The sequence below is a fragment of the Haemorhous mexicanus genome, chromosome 1 (assembly GCF_027477595.1).
Source record: "Haemorhous mexicanus isolate bHaeMex1 chromosome 1, bHaeMex1.pri, whole genome shotgun sequence".
NCBI classification, from domain to species: Eukaryota; Metazoa; Chordata; class Aves; order Passeriformes; family Fringillidae; genus Haemorhous; species Haemorhous mexicanus.
This window is the reverse complement of record NC_082341.1, coordinates 111,006,204-111,025,556: the sequence shown is the minus strand read 5'-3', so window position 1 is coordinate 111,025,556 and position 19,353 is coordinate 111,006,204. Positions and strand designations below refer to the sequence as shown.

The 19,353-nt window shown below is 35.8% G+C and overlaps 1 protein-coding gene and 1 long non-coding RNA gene across 5 annotated transcripts in view; one reads left to right on the top strand and one right to left on the bottom strand.

Moving 5' to 3' along the window:
- Positions 1-19,353, bottom strand: part of MIB1 (MIB E3 ubiquitin protein ligase 1) — a 77,982-nt gene that overhangs the window by 31,574 nt on the left and 27,055 nt on the right. For all 4 annotated transcript variants that reach the window (XM_059859127.1, XM_059859133.1, XM_059859140.1 and 1 more), the window contains 3 exons: positions 18,855-18,962; positions 14,915-15,112; positions 12,313-12,464 (listed from right to left, as the gene is read on the bottom strand). In XM_059859127.1, coding sequence (XP_059715110.1) covers positions 12,313-12,464; positions 14,915-15,112; positions 18,855-18,962 — 458 coding nt within the window. The remainder of the gene's footprint in view (positions 1-12,312; positions 12,465-14,914; positions 15,113-18,854; positions 18,963-19,353) is intronic.
- On the top strand, positions 1,698-7,948 carry LOC132333755 (uncharacterized). The gene is made up of 3 exons (XR_009488258.1): positions 1,698-2,367; positions 2,469-2,660; positions 4,067-7,948. It is a non-coding gene; the product is annotated as an uncharacterized LOC132333755 (long non-coding RNA).

Genomic DNA, 19,353 nt, shown 5'->3' with positions numbered 1-19,353 from the left:
GCTCCCACAAAAAGTGGTCCCAACACAGCATCTGAAAGGTCATCCCCTTCTGCTGGATTATTTCTCATATGGAATAGTACTCCAAGCCGGCTCACTGTGAAGCCAAAGAAACATTTGTACCAACATAGTGCAAGAAGTAACACAGGAGCAGGACAGCGCTATTTTTGGCAACCATAAGATCGTAAGTGCACGTCAGCACACAACTTCAAGCCAAATCAGCTCCCTGATCTGATTCACAGCATACTCACTGTGCAGTACAGAGAGAACCACTGGAAGAATGAAGAAGGAAGTCTATCTCTCAGGAACAAGCAACAGGAAGAGATTATTACTTTAGACTGGTACTACTGAGCACACTGTACACTTGAATTTAGAGTTGCAGATAGAATTTGTATCTGACCAATGGTCTAGTCAGTAAAAGTTTAAGTAGGCAGTCTGTTTCCTTCTTTTTGCTTCTCAGATCTTCAACCATCTCTTGCTTTTGAAAAATAAATTTCATTATACATGTAACCAAAGAAACAATGAGGTACACACATTTACATGGAATTCACAAGAATGTATTGCACAACACTTTGTCTTCAGTGAATAATTATGAAAACAAAGAGAAAAGCAAAAATATGACTTCAGCCAGAAAGCAACAGAAGTTACAGGGTAAGCAGTTACCAAGCACAGGATAAAATCAACATAAAAGGAAGCAGCAAGGGAAGTATAAATCCAAAATACTGGTCTGCTCAGGACTTTACAATTCACTCTCTACCCTACCATACTGAACTTTGTAACTACTAATTACATCTATATAAATTGAATGGTATTTTGATTTAGCAAGTTTGTTTCATTTTAGATTGAGGTATTTTCACCTTTTTCATCCTTCTTGCTCCCAAGCAAAGATTTTGTCTGCAAAATACAGAGAAAGTCTTGAAGTATTTGGGCTCCTGACTGTTGTATTTAAATACTAAATTTCAGTTATTCTTTTTTAAAGAAAAAAAATTGCATATACTCCCCATGAATATGAAAATCCCTCTTCATATTTTGAATGTGCAGTTATTAGTCTTACCATGAGCCAATTTTGTAAACATGAAAGATTAATGCAATGAGCTGTTCCCTTGATTTCTTTTTTCTTTTCTTCTGAAACAATTCAGTTTTTTTAAAGAACAGTAGCACCTAATTACATGTGCATTTATTTTCTTTAGATGCAATTCTATGGATAAGCATTAGAAACAAAATACTATGGCATTATTAAACATAATGGTATGGAATTATATGAATTTACTAATTAAAGTTTTTTCAAAAAATTTCTAACTTGATTTGAATATGGAAATGCAGGGCTACAAACGGGCACTGACTTCTTATTTATGAAATAACTGTATGATTTGCAATTGAAAACTTCGACTGAGGCTGCTCAGACCTTGGGTTAATCGACATGCTAGTCACGGCATTTTTCAGTGATCAAGAAACCAGGTTACACAACCTGCCATGGCAGCGCAGGATATTTATTGTTCTATATCTGCGTGAAGTCCCTGCCTTGTTACTAGCAGGGCTGCCTTTTTTTTTCCCCTCTCCCACTCCTCCCCCCACCCCCACCCCCCCCCGCCCCAAAGGTTTCTAAGTATAGTGACAACCTCATCAGGGTTTACTAGTAGCAGCGCAAGCTCAGTGAAAACCTGGGAAATCTAACTGGAAACATGAGAGAGAGCTTTATTTGGCAGTGCTAAAAAAACCTGGGGACAAATGGCTAAGCGGCGGTGGAAGTGCAGGCTGCACAATCAATAGGCAGAGAGCTGGATAGAGGCTCCCTTCGCTGCCGGATCGACAATCGACAGCTGAGAGACTATTTTTTGCAATGGTTGACTAAATATGGTCAGGGAAGAGAGAGGCACAAGAGAGCCTGTTTGCCTGGGAGTGCATGTTTCAAATGCTTAGCTGCCTATAAAGCCGTAACAGTTTTGCTCGTGCCCTCTAAGTGGGAAATACGGTTGGTGACTTCTGTAGTGTGTGTGCGGGAGCCCTGACCTCGCAAGCAGACTTGACCTCTGAAGATGGAAAGTAGCTTCAACACAGACCTGCCTACAGTTAAGCCTGGAAACATAACCTCAAGCAAGAAAAGATGCAGTGCAATATCTAAGGAACTAGAAGAAACCAATATTTGCCGGGGGAGGGGGGAGACGATCGCTATTTTTTTGGTGCTTTTTTCTAATTTTTTTTTTTTGGAAGCAACTCCAACTTTTGGGGGCTTGGTTTTGGTCTTTTGTTGGGTTTTTATTTTCCTTTGTGCCTGTGATTATCTTCATCTGACAGTGGGCTAAGTTCACCTTCCCTTGGCTTCCTAGCATCTATCCTTGGAGTCTTAACTCTCAGTCCAGCAGACATAAGGTATAATTTCTATACAACATCATCCATATTTTAGCATTCAAAGGAAAGAAAGAAGGTGCCAATTAGGCACCCATCTTCATGTCTTTTTTTTTTCTTTTAAGTTTTATCTATTTAAGGTGGTGAGGTACTGTATGCACCGACATTCGCCCCCCCTTGCCTCCCCCTCCCATGTAACGAAGAGCTGATTCAGCGAATAGAGTGAGAGCACTCAGGATGAGATGGCTGCTGCTGATGTGTCTCTAGGTCATTACCTCTCTTCCAACTGCAAATGCTGCATGATACTAAGCTTACAGGTAACAGAACATCAGGAGACCTGCACGTTTAAAGGATGCCTATGACTTTCTGCATGTATATCTTATTTACTAGACTGTTTTTATAATTGTTGTATTAATCCCTCTACTCTGGGAACAGCTTAATTTTGAGTGTGCTAAAGTACCAAGCATTTGTAGTGTAAAGAGCAGGTTGAAAGAAAACAACTGTTAGTCCAAATTTCATAGCAAAAAAAAAGGGAAGAAAACAAAAAAAACCAAATCCCAACTTGCTTAGTAGGCAGAATTCTTTTTAAAGAAGATAAACTAGTAAATTGCAATGCCATTAACTGGTTGTTCATTTCAGTGAAATATATTCTTATCTTCCTATGCACAACTAAAAATGCACAAACTTGAAAAGGAAAATCTAATAAACGGTGTGGTAGTGTAATGCTGAGTTCTCAAATAGGTCTCAGCAAAATTTTCAAGGTGCTTTATATCAGACGTACATGAAAACAGCCTACTTAAAAACTAGAATGTGACTGCTGTGATTCTAATGCTGCATTGCTGATTCTCCTTGTACTACTGTGCTAGCTACTGCTACACTCTGATTTGCTCTCTATCAGCTGCACTAGGTTTTTGTCATGAGCTGCAGAAATTCTTACTTCCTCTGCTCTCAGCTTTCCTTACAACTATTACAGTTACTAATTGTTCAGCTTATTTCAAATTTACCTTTTAATGCTATACAGACAAAGCTTACTCTTTACTGTAACCCAAACCAACTCCTGAAATACATAATAAGCAACGATAAGCTATATCTGACAGTCCTTCAGAAGTCAAAGCTGTACTGCACATCAAATATTTAACCACTGTTCCAAACCAAGTCGCACAAAAATCTTACAAAACAGGGTTAAACTTGGGCTTTGATTCTATGAGGTTTTTTATTTGGTTTAGATTAATTTTTTTAGTTAATTATTTTAGCTGTCATAAATGTTTCAAGGGTGGACAAGACTTTGACTGAAGCAGGTGAGTGCCAGTTTTAAAAAACAAGAAAAGCTGCTTGCAGAAGTGTTGAATAGGTATTAGCTTTCACATGTGACCTTCGGCCTAACAATCCAAATCCTGTCACAGCAGTTAGAGGTTGTTTTCTTAATTCAATGTCATCATCTTTAGGATAAGCAGGATCACTGGTGACATGTGCTTTTGTGTTTGGGTTGGGCTTTTTTTGGTTTTTTTTGTTTGTTTTGCTTTATTTTTTGTTTTGTTTTTTAAATCACTTTGAAATACAGTGTAAATAAGTATAAACCTGCAAAGAGTTTGCAGAATAACGGATGGGATGCAAAAAGTGGGATTTGGGGTGAGAAAATAATGGATGGGATGCAAAAGTGGGATTTGGGGTGAGAAAATAAGTTTATAACTGCTATTTTATATCAGTCTATGCTTCCCTTCAGGACACTAGATGCAAACTGTACCCCAGCATGAAAATCTGCTAGAAGACCTGGGAGGAAGCTGAAGTTTTTACAGTGGACTACAACTACAAATTCTAAGAAAAGACATTACAAACCTACCAGCAATTCAACTCTCTACTTAAACATGGTCACTTAGAAGAGCAAGAGGCGGCAAAAATATGGAAAAGCACTTCTAACATCAGTGCCATCCCAAACCAATGAACTATGCCCAGCTTTAAGACACTGTGCAGGTAAATTGCATTGCAAAGTTTAGTTAGCATAGTAAGTTTATTTTCTACCATCAGTTTATCAGAACTGTTGACCTTCCAGAGAACTGTCAGCCAGTTTTACCTAATGACAGCAAGAAAAAGCAGCAAAATACTTTTTAGGTTCATCTGACAGGCAGTCAAGCAACTCTGTGTGTACCTGCTCAGAGCACATACTTCTTTATGTACCCATATGAACATACAATGCTATGGAATGTAAAGAAGTATGTATTTTTGGCAGGCAAGGAACGACCAGTAAGAGGAAACTAAACAGCTGCTGGAAGAAACAGGTTTCCCTCTTGTTTGAATGACATTCATGTGACAAATTGGCTTGCTAAGGGTCAGCTGGTATTGCCAAAATAACTCATACTTGTTAGCAGCAAATCAGAAAACATTAAATTAAGTGACTATAAAAGTGGCTAGGAAGAATTGTTAACAGCTGATAAGCAGAAAATTAGCTGCAAACAGAATTCAAAGCAAGGCTGGAAATGAAACCTTGAAATGCACCAATTAAGACTGCAGCATAGCTGCAAAATTCATCATTACCCCTACTCCTCACTTCACAGATCTTAAACTAAACTTAAAAGCCTAGTTATCAAAATGCATCTCATAAAAACAAGCCACTGTTCTAGTAATCACAGCAGCCTGTTCTGTGTAGTTCAGATGGTAGTACTTAAATCTGCATCTACCATAGAACATTTAATCCACAGGTTGCAACTGAGACGAGTATTAACAGCTAAGAAATTATAGTGTGATCTACAAAAAATGACAGCCAAAATAATTGAGTATAACTTCTGCAATTTAATAAGACTTAAGTTAGAGTTTTCTCCAAATCAGCACTTATTATGCTCACTGAGCTCTTCGATACAAAGTGCAGTGTCAGGTTTATGCACAGAAAGTAACAATACAGAGATTTCTAGGCCATAGTCGCTAGTCAGCGGATTAAAGCTATTGACAGATTCCTAAATGAAAACACAAATTACAACTACAGCCTAAAAGGTACATTATCTTAAATAGTATTTTCAAATTAGCTGAACTTATTTTAAATCCAAATTTAAGAAAATAGGCCATAAAAAAATTTTTTAAGAACTACATGAGAAATAGTCCCGCAATAGTTTCAAGTCCTAAAATTGATATTAATAAAAATACATTGATGCATACCATCCCTAAGTAAAGATATTCAACATCAAATCCAGGAACAAGGGAAAAACGTGAGGAAAGAACTCCCCACTCATCAATCCAGCCATTTCTATTCATGACAGCAGCCTTCTAAAAGCAGTTATTAAATAGGATATATCCACGATAAATAGGCACATTTGTCCTAGAATAAAGATTCTAACTGTAGCCCTTTGCTTACTAAAATGTCTGTGAGGAAAAAAATGCCAACCAAAACAAACAAGAAAAAAAAACAAAGGCAATATCCGATTTTTAGATGGAGAACTTATTTTTAAATACTCACATAATTCTCAAACAGCTAATAATATACACAGCCTGATATTTTTAACACCTGAGACTACATATTAATATATATATATATATACAAGCAGAAATATTACCTTACCTGCTTAAGAAAGCAAAGTTTCAATACTTTTGTTAAAGCTCTCTTACAAGCAGATATTTTGACACTAAGGCTACAGTATCTTAACATCTAAATTAAAACGTGGGAAACAAATCAAATTGCAGTAGCTTTTCTGAATAAAGCAAGGCTACTAAACTCAATCATGCTCTCAGAAGCAATTTGGCATAACTAGCAGTTTCACTGAGGGGTTAATTGCTAAGCATTTTCTTCTTTTCCTGATGAGTTCCTGTGCTCAGTACCAATTGATTTAGCTTCTTCTATAAAATGGGACAGATTTTTTTAACAGCTTTAATTTATCCGAGAGGTTTTTGGTAACAATTTATCATACTGCGTTCTCCCTTGTATAACATTGCAATATTTTTCTGACACAAAATGACAGTTCAGAGTGATACAAAAGTTAAAATTATATGTTGACATAGCTTCCTGCTAGTTCATGTTAGCATATCTCTAAGAATACATACCCAGTCACTCTAAAATGTCACATCCATCACTTAGATCAGCTGTTCAATTTTAACCGAGCACACGTTGAACTTTGGGCATCTGCTGACACAGTTGTAACTCAAACATTTCAACTGTGTGACTGACAGGGATAACAGATGCTGACATTATCAAATGCTACACGGCTTTTTTTCCACAGCCGTTTTTTGTCCCGATATGGCCAGTACATGAAACTGTATTGCCATCCAAAAGCGCACTTGAGCAGCTGTATCTGTAAAACAGTTCCTCTATAACTGGTAAAAATAGAAACTCATTTTATAGCCGTCTTGATGCTTAAGTCCAAGTGACACACCTGCTACGTTTCTATTAGGATACATAGTGTTGGGGAATATATTTACATAAATCTTCTCACCATCATCAGACTATGCAATAAACACACATCAACTATCCTTGACATACTCATTTCTAGAGAATAGTTTGAACTAAGGTTGTTCCCTAATTTCCACTGCAGTCAAAGCTCAGAAAGAATTCAGTATGACATAAAAAAAAGCTTTGTGAGCTTGCACAATTTTGTATTAAGGACTTTAGTTGAGAAGAAATCAGATGCAAGCCCAGATAAATCTTTAAAAGCTGTTTTTTTCTGGCATTAAATGTTTTTACATATGCTATCAAGGTAAAAAATTAAATTTATTCTGCTATATTATATAATCATTCCTAAAAAGTTACTACTAACAAGAGATATAGCAATGGAATTGAAAGCACTTGGCATTTATATTTGTGCTAACCAACTACAGCATAAAAGCAGCTGCAAAAGGGAACCTGCCAGAAAATGAATGAGGGGAAGGGGGGGAGGAGGGTGACAAGAAACTGAAATGTTCTTCCCCAGTAAAGTTTAACATAAAGGAGTAAGGGAGCTCTATCTATTTCTGATGGAAGCTTTAAGACTACAGTTTCTAACCTATTCTAAAATTTGATTACACTAGACAGGAAAAAGTTTAAACTGTAACTATGATTTGATTTGCAACTCATCCAAAGATCCTCAAGGAAATACTCAAGGACAGAACAAATCTGTACAGGCCTTTCTGTTATACAGCTTTTAATTGTGCCATCTCCAAATTAGGAAAGAGTTAAAAATTTGCATTGACGAGAAACAAATTGTGTAACACAGAAGAAAGCCTCGTGTTCTTTGTGCACTGCTCACGTGCTTTAAAATGTGTTACTGAATTATAAGCTTCCTGCACTCCAATGCTTTGCTAAAGCTGGTAAAATGGAACCAAATCACCTCTTCAATGGATTTGGTCCCCTTCAACCAGCTGTAGCTATGCATTGATCACTACAGGATTTCTCAAGCTGTTAAAACTGGACATGAAACCTGCTCAGAGCAATTATGTACTCCTCTCTTCAGTCCAGCTCAACTTCTAGGCAGCCTGAAGATAGAAGGTAACCAGGAGTGTAACAAATTCTGTATTCCAAAATTTCAAGTGTGTATTTGTAAATAAATAGCTGCTGGTGTTTAACATTTTGTCCACATGCAGTAAAAATCATCTCTTACAGCATTTATAAAGAAGATAGGTAAGCAGTGAAATAAACACTTCCCAATGATTTATTGTCTCTTGTATTCTTCCTCAAGGCTGGTGCAATTTCTAGCAGAACTTGCCAAAAAAACCCAAAACCCAAAAAGAAACAATCATGAATAGTACTGGCAGGGCAGGTTTACTTTCTGGGCACCTCTCTCCCCTTTTTTATGTTGTAGAAGGAAGGAAACTCTACAGGGCAGGAACTGTATTTGCCATTTTGTATCTGTCGGGCACATTATTTACTACCTAAAGATAATAAATTTGTTACCGACCTCAACAGCTACAGGTTAATCTGCCACCTAATAATAGGTCTGCTCGTGGAGATTATACTCATCCTCCAAACCAACTTGAACAAAAGTATTCTTCCAAAGCATTTTCTGACATAATACTTTAATAAGAGGTTTTAAAAACAGACTCTCTTTGCACTCAGCTTCAACTAAGCTTAACCTACATTTACTGTCAGAACTGCAAATATAAAAGCAAAAAACCACTTTGACTGGTTTAGAAAATAATTGTACCACTCTAATTTCCTCAGAACTTGTCTCTCTGAGACCACCATGACAACACAGCCGGTGAGTCCTGCAGACACTTCCTGAAGACACTCATTAGCACTACTAGAAGTGAGAAACCCCACCTTTCAATTAAATTGCTACAGTTAGAAATTTCACTGCCAACCCGTTCAAACCATCTGCAAATCTAAAAAAAAAAAATGAGATCTCCTAAATAATAAGAAAACCATGGGGAAAAATTACAATTCTATTTTAAACCACAATCTCCTGCTTGCCAGTTTAGGAACATAAAGATGACATACTTCTTGCTATTGGAAAGCAATACCTAAAAATCTGTTTCTTACTCCAGGACTTTAATTTTTTGATTTAAAGTCCAGCAGAATTTATTGCTCCAAAGAACTAATCATACACATGTGCGAAGTCAGGTCAGCTCCAAGAGCAGCCTCTATTTAAGATGCTAGCTGCAGAGTGAATAAAGCTCTCTTCACAAGATACAATGCAAATCTAAAACTAACTGGGGCAACGGATATAAAATACGCCTACACTTCACAGTCATGTCTTCAGCTCAAAATCTGAAGTCACAGGTATGCGAATAGATCAAACATAAGCAAGAGATGATAACATGACAAAAATAACCAATCTGTACAGTATTTTCAAATTTTACTCTCCTTTTTTCTGTCTGAAAAAAATCTCATTAACACTGGAAGAGGCCAAGTCTGCCAAGCTTTGAGGCACACAGTACTTTGAAAAAAGTCCAAAATAAATGCACTTTTAATATGACTGACTCAGTTAAAAATCACGAACAAGAAACCATGTATTAAATAAAAGTTTAACTTCCCCATACTTAATTTAAAATTTCTTTTTAGCTCTATCTTCACGCACAAGTTTAAAGCTACCTACAGCATAAACTAACATTCATTCTACATTTCAGTATTATACGTCAGCACAAAATCCGAAAGTTCCTTCTGTATCAATTCACAAGGTACAAAGAGAAGCAAAACATGAAAAGGAGAAATATTCTACTAAGAATAGGATGCTCTCTAAAACACACTGTACCTTGTCTTGTGTAAAACACAGCCAAACTGCCATGGAAGATAAAGTGCTGAGAAAATCTCAGCAGTATTTGACATAAATCGCTATCTTTCTTATATTATTTATCCAATATTAAAACATTTAAAATAGAATGTATTTCATTTCATATAAAAAATGAAAAACTTTGGAATGCTCTTCTCAGAATAATTTGTAGGTTTCTTCTTGGTCATTTATCTCCCTATTATTTATAAAGGTCAGAGCTCATGAAACAAGAAGTTTTGCTCTGAAAATGAAACTGGTTCCAAATACCTATTTGACATCAACTAGAAAAAATACTACAGAAATCCACCTCCATTTATTGTGGTACTCATGCACTTAACACATGCATTTATTTTTTTATCCTCAATAAGGACAGTGCATGTGAACTTCATTAATTCTCGCATACATAGCACATTTTTAATTTTTAGAATTATAGCTATGCACACAAATGCATACACATTTATATACACATATGAATACATGTTTAGCTTTAATAAAATAATATAGAAATTACATAATATATAGATATATTTGAATATAAGGAGGATTTGATGCATTGTATTAATATAAGGCACCACCTCCTGAAGCCACAAAAACTCCAGTTTAGGTGGAGCGGGGAAGCTTAGATGAGGAAAGATAGGTCTTCAAGTAAGGTTTCAAGCAGAACCTATTACATACTGTCTGTGACCCACAGTAGTAACAAGCTAAAGATGAGGGGGTTATTTTTAACAGTGTTTTAAATAGCTTGTGCTTAGTGCATTTAACAAGTCAGTAATAGCCGTTGTTCTGTATCAGATTAGAAAAAGAAAGTGGTAAATACAAAAACTTTGGTTTCATTCAGAAACAGGCAAGTAGCAGAACTACAAGATCGTCTATGAAACAAAGGAGTATCACTGAAGTCTTGAGGAATATAAAACTCAACTCCTAGATGAATGAAACTATTAAGACAATTTTTGGCCAGGGGGAGAAATCAAAATAGATTTATTTTGGCTTCATTTTCAATTATTTCTTCCCAGGCTGATGGGTAAAATATCTAATGCTGTGAGCATTAGATATTTTAGATGAAACTACTCTTCCTGTGATAGGAGACAAAATTCCTTTTCCGCATGCTTGAGCAGTGCTCAGATGGAACTGCAACCAAAAAAGAATATTAAATATCTGTTTTAGATACTAGTGAAACCCCTTGTATGGAAGGAACCCACACAGCATTCAAATCACTAATCACTAACATTTTCCAATACTTCCAATAAAAACTTCTGTAAGGGAAGAAGGATTCTGGTTAAAACTGCACTACACTTCACATTCTACCAACCTATCAAACTGATCCAGTCTGAACTACAACTTGGATCCATCCATCAAATGAATGGTCTGTCACTTCTAAAATATTCACTCACAGAAAAATCTCCAGCACATGCCTATGAAAAACATTTTTTTCCCCCATATACTTTCCTTACATCTCATCTTGAAGATAATTGGTCACCCAAACCAGCAACCACAAGAGCTGAGGAAAAGCATTGCAGAAAAAAAAAAAAAAAAAAAAAAAAAAAAAAAAAAAAAAAACACCCCACCAGGGTAACTGAGACAGGAAAGAGTGCTCCAGGCTAATGCTGTGATATAAGTAGCAAGAATTCACTTTAGAGGAAGAAGTTATCAAATAGGACTTGGAAGAATTGCCTTCTGAATGCCAAAAATAAGCTGCCTTCACTTGGTCCTTGACATGTTCTCATAAAGACCTTTTATGAGTACTGTAGAAAATGGTAAACATTTATTTGTCCTATCAACACTTGCAGCCACTACTTTTACCTCATGAAATTATTTGATTCCACAAACATAGATAATGAATTATGTTTACTTTTTAACCATCAATCTTGATAGCTATGTTCTAAGAAACTAACCTAGATTTTAATCCCATATATTAATAATGGGTGGAATTCATACAAATTTACAGCCTTACTTCTCCAACTTCTCTCAACTGAAAAGCTGAATTTAGTAGTAAACAAGGAAACACGCACATTTCTTCTTTTGTGTAAACTATACTAAATACACTACCTGAGGATAAAGTATTATTGAAGTTTTGCTGGCATGACAGCTTCAAAAAATACCATTTATCCACAATGTAATGAAAATCAGCAACACAACTTTTCTTTAAAGTTCTATCTATGAAGGATTTTTCAAGACCTACCTTAACTGAAAATTGAATGAACACATATAGAATGCAGTTAGTATAAAACAAACTATGTTTTAAAATGAATTTTTTCAGTTGAGATGCTATATAAAAGCTGAAACATAAAATTCCTTCTTGATATACTTCTATGAAAATATAATTAACTGTTTCAAATACTGACAAATATAATCTAATGCAATAATCCTGAGTGCTTTAGAACTCTATGGCTTACTTAATAATTATCCACAAATAAATATTTCTAAAAACCTCAAATTCCTTTAACAATTCCAATACTCAAGAAGGGAAACATAGCAGTATTTACTATTTTTATCCTATGTCACGATTTCATCTTCAAGATCTTACTAGCTTATTTGTCAATACTTTTATTGGCAAAATTTTATAGCCATGACAGGAAATTTCTCAGGAATTTGGAGTTATCTGGATACTGGCATTAAACTGAGCAGACCCCTAGGTAAGGGCTTCCAAACATTAGAAAGATGCATAGCTAAGCAACATCAACATTTAAGAAATACAACTACATGCAGATTTAAGGATCTTCTGAAAGAATACCATAGTTCTACCTTCACGTGTACTTGCTTTCCTTTTACATACAATAAAAAACGATCTTTAAAAAGAAATCTGTACCTAGGGTTTCCTCTTAGTGCAGCATGATGAAGAGCATTAAACCCATTGTTGTTGGTGATAGTAACATCTGCTCCAGCTTCTAAGAGTACAGCAAGGATATCATCACGCTTTTTACTTATTGCGTCGTGAAGTGGAGTGTCTCCTTCAGAATCCTAAAACCAGAAACAGTTTACATCAATTTTTGCATGCATCCACATTAAAAAAGATGTTAAAATATCACTAGGAAAACTGACTGCATAAACACAAAACAGCTCTTCCAGACCTGAGTGCTGCTTTATTGCAGAGTTCAGAGCAAGCTACTTCTCATCTTGCTCCAGTTTTGCACATGCTTCAGTGGGAAGCCCCACCCTGAGCTCCACCACTGTACAGACACACTACTGCCAGAATTATGCTTTGTACCCCCATAGTACTGAAGACATTGGGGTAGATAATGACTTCTCTATGCTGCCCATCCAGAGGGAGTTGGATGCCCAAATTGCAATTTATGAATAACAGGACAGCAACAAAAACTAATGTGACAGAGGGAAGACTAGACAGGCGGAAGGAGGCATGGAATTTTGAGTAATAAATGCTAAGTTTAGCCAGCAATTAACCATGTAGAAGACAATACCAAGATGACAGTGTGAAATTAAAGCATAGTCAAATCAAAATAAAAGGCAGTCCAGGTACTAAAAGTAGGCATATCTGTTCTTTTAACTGAAGCATATAATTTTCCATGAAGCAAAAGCCAATGCCATAAAGCTTTTAACTTGTTATGGCTAATACAAGATTATATTACACAAGGTACATGATAATTGTACTTGATTATCATTACACAAGGTAATGATAATTGTACTTGACAGCACAATTGAACAGGCAAAAAAATTATACTTTTAGCTTAATGTTTTATTTTTCAAGTATCCCAAATAAGGAAAAAATACTTTTTACTCCTAGAAGCATTTTATACATTACTTATTCAAGGACTCAAATGGCTGGATTGAAGAGAAATGCCCTAGACTAACAGCGAGAAAACACACACCCATTTAAGCTTATTTGCAGCTACCTCGGCAAAATCTCCAGATTTATGCTTCCAGTAAAATTCTTGCACCATCTAAGTCAGGAAGTCTCTTGTCACCAACACTGACTCAACTGCAAGCTAACACAGAATCCGAACATTTTAGCAATACACTAGTAGGGAAACAGATCTCTACAGTGAGAATCAAAACCTGCAAAACAAAAAGTGCCAGAATATGGCACTTGAACCAGAATGAACCAATTTGCCAGAACTAAATAATGTAGCTTTTATTTGGTTTAAATGATCATATTTCCCATTTACAAACTAAGTTTCTGTTTACAGAGTGAAGTGGCCACAGTAGTAGAGTGCTGGTCAGTTAAATTCCAGTCATGCCTCAGTCTAACTCCCCTGCACTTTCATTGACAAAATCAATCACCTACTTGCATTTGCACATCACAGTTCCTCAGCACATATACTGAATCTGAAACTAAATTTTTTTCAATAGCCAATTGTATTTCCCAGATGGAGCATCCTTGCACCATTCTACTGACTCTTTCAACTGAAACAAAACTCTGTTATTTAGACTCAGGCAAATCCACTTTGGCTACTCATAGTTCCTATGTGATTCACAATCACCATTCACTGGTCTCAGCACATCAGACCCTTATTATACCTACTGTTCAACAAACACTAAACAGGATCTGGATGGATATAACAGCTCAACCTCAGCAAGATCAAGACAGTACCTTAAGAGTCACGTAGAAGGAGATAAACAATCACAATGCTCATTAATTTCAAAAAAGTTTTTGCCCATCTTCTTTTATGTGGATATACAGCCCCAAAAAAATCTGATCATTGACATGACAAAGCAAGGAAGCAACGTCTTGTTACTGCATATCTTGATTTGCCCAGGCCACTACAGCTTTTTCTGATGCCAATCTCTTCAAACTTACCCATTCTCATTTGTTTTACTAATGCAGTTCATGCAGCTGCATTCAGCAGTGGGATACCTGCTTATGTGATAGCACATTTCCACTCTACCTCCTAAACAGGACACTGCACTCATGCTACTGCTTCCACCACCTTCATTACAGATGAAATTCCCTATGAAATTATGGTACTTGACATCCTACACATGAGCACTTTCTAGATGAAAAGCTGAATATTTGAAAGTGAATCAGAATAAATAGTTCTATCAATGATAAATCTATTTTGGGGAAAAAATAAAAGGCTTCTTTTAACAAAACATTGGACAGTCTCGTCGGCCTGTTAAACTGTAGCTTGCAGAAGGAGCAGAGTTGTGGGTTCAATACAGGAGTAATTAATCAGGAAGGAAAGTTAACAATTAGAAATAACTACAGACTGTGAAAATACCAATTAGCATCAACTATAGAATAAACCAGGTGTCAATCTTGCTGTCAAGAAAGCAAACAGACTGAACAACATTTTTGTTACAGTTGATCACATGGTGGGGTAAAGGTTGAGACAGAGAACTTTACAATCTCTGTTCCTTTCAATCCCATTTACCATAATTTTTCTATCAGCTACATGCAGCAAATCATACAATTCAGTAGCTGAAAAGCGACTCTCCATTAAAATTTACTTAACCTGGAGACTGGGGTGGCAGCCAAAGTCCAGTAAAGTCTTGACAACTTGCAGATGACCTTTGTTGACAGCAATATGGAGTGGAGTCTGCCTGCGCTTGTTGCGAGCATTCAAATCCGCGCTGCCTCGGTGCAAAACCTCAATCACAGCACCCTCGTCACCGAAGGCTGCATGATGGACAGCCCTGTCTCCATCCTTGTCCTGAAGTGGAAACATTCATTTAACCTGGTATGTTTCACATTTCCTTTGCATTTAAACAAGAACATTACTGCAAGTAACAACTGTCCATATTTGATGTAATGAGAAAAATGAGACTACCATGACACCTTAAAAATACCCAATTAAATAATTGCTCAAACTGCAGCAACAGAGGATGAAGAATCACTTAATATATAAACACACATGCTCTAAAACACATATTCTACGGCATATATAACTATTGCCCTGAATCTTTGTGTGGTTTGTTCATCAAACTCAAATGGCTTATTTGGGTTCCTACTACAAAACAATCACTGTCAAGAAAACAACCAAAACAAAAAAACCAAAAACCCCACAGATGAAATCCAATGCCCAAACAGTATTACACTTAATATCCCAAGGTAGCTCCTCCTGTAACCTGGGAAGTGTTATGGATTCCAAACCATAGTGCAGGACATGAGTATTTTCTTGTTCAGGTAATTAAGTTAGTATTTATTAAGATTTATTATCTGTCTTGGTTTTCACTTAATAAACCTTTTCCAAAAGAAATTTGTGACTGATGCTGACATTAACTAGAAGTTCTGATTCTGTGTTGATGACTCACAGCATTAAAACTCTAATTCAGTTTGTTTCAGTTTCACACAAATCGAGAATTAAAATGTGAAAGTCAAATTTGTCAGTTTAGGCTATTTTAACATTCATACAAGTTGACTGTACAACATGAAACATTTTAAAATATCAATCAAGTGATTTCAGCATTAATGAGAGTATACAAAAGATAGAAGTAAAATGGAAGTTTACAGGATGAAATAACTTCCATAAGCTAGTTTCTAGCTGGGTATTTCTGCATAGTTGAACGTAACCATACTTTTGTAGGTTTCAATTTTGAAAACAGAGAAACACTGAAAATTGTAAAATAAAATCATGACTGATCAAGGGCTCACTGCCTCTCCTGAGTGGGCTTAGGTTTCTCATCAATTTGCTTCTTCAGCAACATCTTCTAAGTATTTTTTATTATATATTGCACATTTCTAAAATATTTTAAACCTATGCAAAAATTAATAGCTCTTAGCACAAACTGTATTTGCACAATGAGACTAGTTACAGCTTTTTAAATGGTGGAAGAAGACTTATCCCCTAATTATCAAATGTATATTTTTGAAAATATGGATACGGTTTTTAAAATATTCAGGGCACTACATAGCAGCTTCAACAGCTTTTTGAAAAGATACTTTTATTCCTTCCAAATCAACTCACATTACCAAATTGCCTTCTCAGATTCCAGGATTCCTTCTCAGGCTCATCTAACATGAACCAACAGCCAAAACAAGCCAAAGTTTGCCAGTTTGGAAGGGGAACGGATCAGAAAGGGGACCTTCTCTATTTTTTTCATCTGGTTATAAGGATGATTATGAGGCAAACTTTAGCAAGGGTGTGCCAGTAGTCCTAAACCGCTCAAGACTTGTATTTACAGAGCACTTGGTTTCACAGAGGCATGGTAATTTGTCTTTTCATATTAGCAGTCTGAAAAGTACACCAAGATATTTATGGATGAAACCCCATCTAATTACTGAATGTTTTAGTTTTACCATATTTCAATTCTGAGACACAACCGCCTGATTTTATTAAGTCTTAACGTACAGAATTCCTACTTCAATGAGCAGAGGTCCAGTATCATGCAGGCCTTTTTTTAGCTCAGCATCAAAACAAATCATCTCAGAAAATAAATCCTACGCAATAGCAATAATTCATCTAAAAAAAAGCTAGCAGCTAGTAAATCATCTGTCCTTAAGACTTACATTTAGATATAAATCTAAATATATAAAGCACTACATTTCTATACACGCCAACACTATAATATAATACTGTTAATATAATAACTGACAACCATTAATGCCTTCAGCCTAGAAGGTTACAGATTCTTACTATGCAATATCTACATCAGGGTTTATGAACTATGCCAATAACCAACTGTTCTCTGACTAAACAGAGGCCACTTTATCTACATTAAGACATCAGAGAAAAACAAAGGAGACAACAATGAGGATATTCCCAGAAAATGTCATCATGAAAGTATATAGCCTGAAGTAATGACTTTAAGTGTAAAAATACCCAACTTAGCTATAAAGCAAGGAAAGTAAGGATTTTTATCCATTGCTTCCATGCCTCAGACCACAACAGTGAAGTCAATGGACTACTACTATTTTTGCTCTCTGCTTAATGGGATGGCTCTGCTGACCTTTGCATTTTATAAAGAATTATGTTTATAAACATCATATATATATATATATATATATATATATATATAAAAACAAAGTACTTTTAAAAGTTTGAATATATAACTACAATCTAATAACATTATGAAAATTATTAATATTATAATAACCAATTATAATCAAGTGGGAAAACCATCTTTACTTCAGCAACAAAGTTATGTGAAGATGGCTTTAAAAGTCAAGTAAAATCCGTGACAATTTTTTTATGCTAGTGTAATGGTGCTTCTGTACCCTGAGCAAACATGAAACTCTTCACAGTTCTTGTGCTAGCAGATTACCAGGTGTATTGTCTTCAAACTGTTTAAATAGTGCTTCTACCTACCTCTTCAATGCTTCTAACCCTCGCTTCAGTCCACCACTTGATTAACACGGCAGCTCTGAACACCACAGTACAGGTGAAAAGCAGCGTAGCTTAATTTGCACCAGTATTTACTTTGAAAGCACTACTTCTAACATGAAGTTATTTCACAGAAATCAGACTACAGCAAGTATGTATTGCATCAATCTAAACCAGCATGAAAGCTTTATAAATTAATGGTGTGTCTGTAAATATAAAATAATTTTAATTCCAAGAACTACACTGAGCCATTAATGTTTTAATATTCTTTAATTTCTGTATATCAAACACAATATAATGCTAGATGCCCAAGCATGTGAAGTTATTTTTCTGTTATGCAAACAACAACCGGGTGCACAATTAATTTCTCAGCATTTCACTAGTCTTCAGTTTTTATTCTTAATAAATCAAATTTGACAGATCCTTCTTGTGCCTCTTGCCTTGTGTAAAACAAGGAATGGCTGCAATATCAGAGTGCATTCTGTGCAAATAATTGAGTAAAAATCAATTTAAAATGCAAATATCACAGTATGCTGACAGATATTTCTCATGATCAATTATTCTAAAAAACCTAAACAAGAAGGTTTAAAACTAAACTTCCGTTTTTAGTGAGGTTTAAAAAAAGGCACTGAAAAACTGGACACAGAGCTGGCAGTTTCTACCCAAAGATACTGCTATTACTTTCTGCTTAAACTTGTTTTAGTTAAGAATTGAAAGATTTCTCCTAACTGAACTTTGTATATATAAGAAGCATGGCAAGCATCTGAAGTTGGAGATGCAGTATCTATAAACATCTTTTTCCCCTCAGTGCCACAGGCAGAGTTCCCATTGCATTCTACTGTTGAAATGAAACCAAAGGAAAGAAAGAAGGGGCTTCATCACATGCTGGCTTACATAGCTCTATCATGTTAGTTGTTATATTTCATTTAATAAGAAGTGTTAAAGAATTAGATATTGACCCTTTATAATACTGTTAGTAGGAGTCTAACTTAGTAGGAGTAGGAGTCACAGTCACAGTAATAAAAGCAGTATTACATTCTAGCATTTAAAAAGAAGGCAAGTCAAGTAGAATTGTTATGCATGTAACAAAGTCTAAGGACACACAAAGCATATTTTGAAATGTTTAGGTTACCTCTGCTTCTACATCCACGTTCTGTTTCAGAAGCAACTTCAAAATGTCGACATGGCCGTTCTGGCTTGCAGCTTGCATAGCTGTGTGTCCAGCACATTGCCCATTCACCTGAAATGCCAACACTTGCAGGTGAGTTTCAAGACACACATACACACCTGTGAAGCTGTTAAGCGGTAGAAAACTTAAAGCAACAGCACACATAACACTGAATCAAATGAACAATTTTAAGATGCCTTTTTAGCATATATAGACTGCCTAGGGCTTCTCTATTTCATTTCTATATTAGCTAGACTGAAGGAAAGAGGAATAAATGGATTTACAACAAACATTATTGATATTTGAATTAAAAATATTCATCTTTGGGTGACTCCTGTAAAGGCAAGATTTTTGAGAAGTCTCAGATTTATACCTGTCTTCTGCTCTACAATACAACTTCCTTGCCAAATTTATGGCAACAACAGGAGAGAGTCTGAACAAAAACCCATGTTTTGTAAAATCT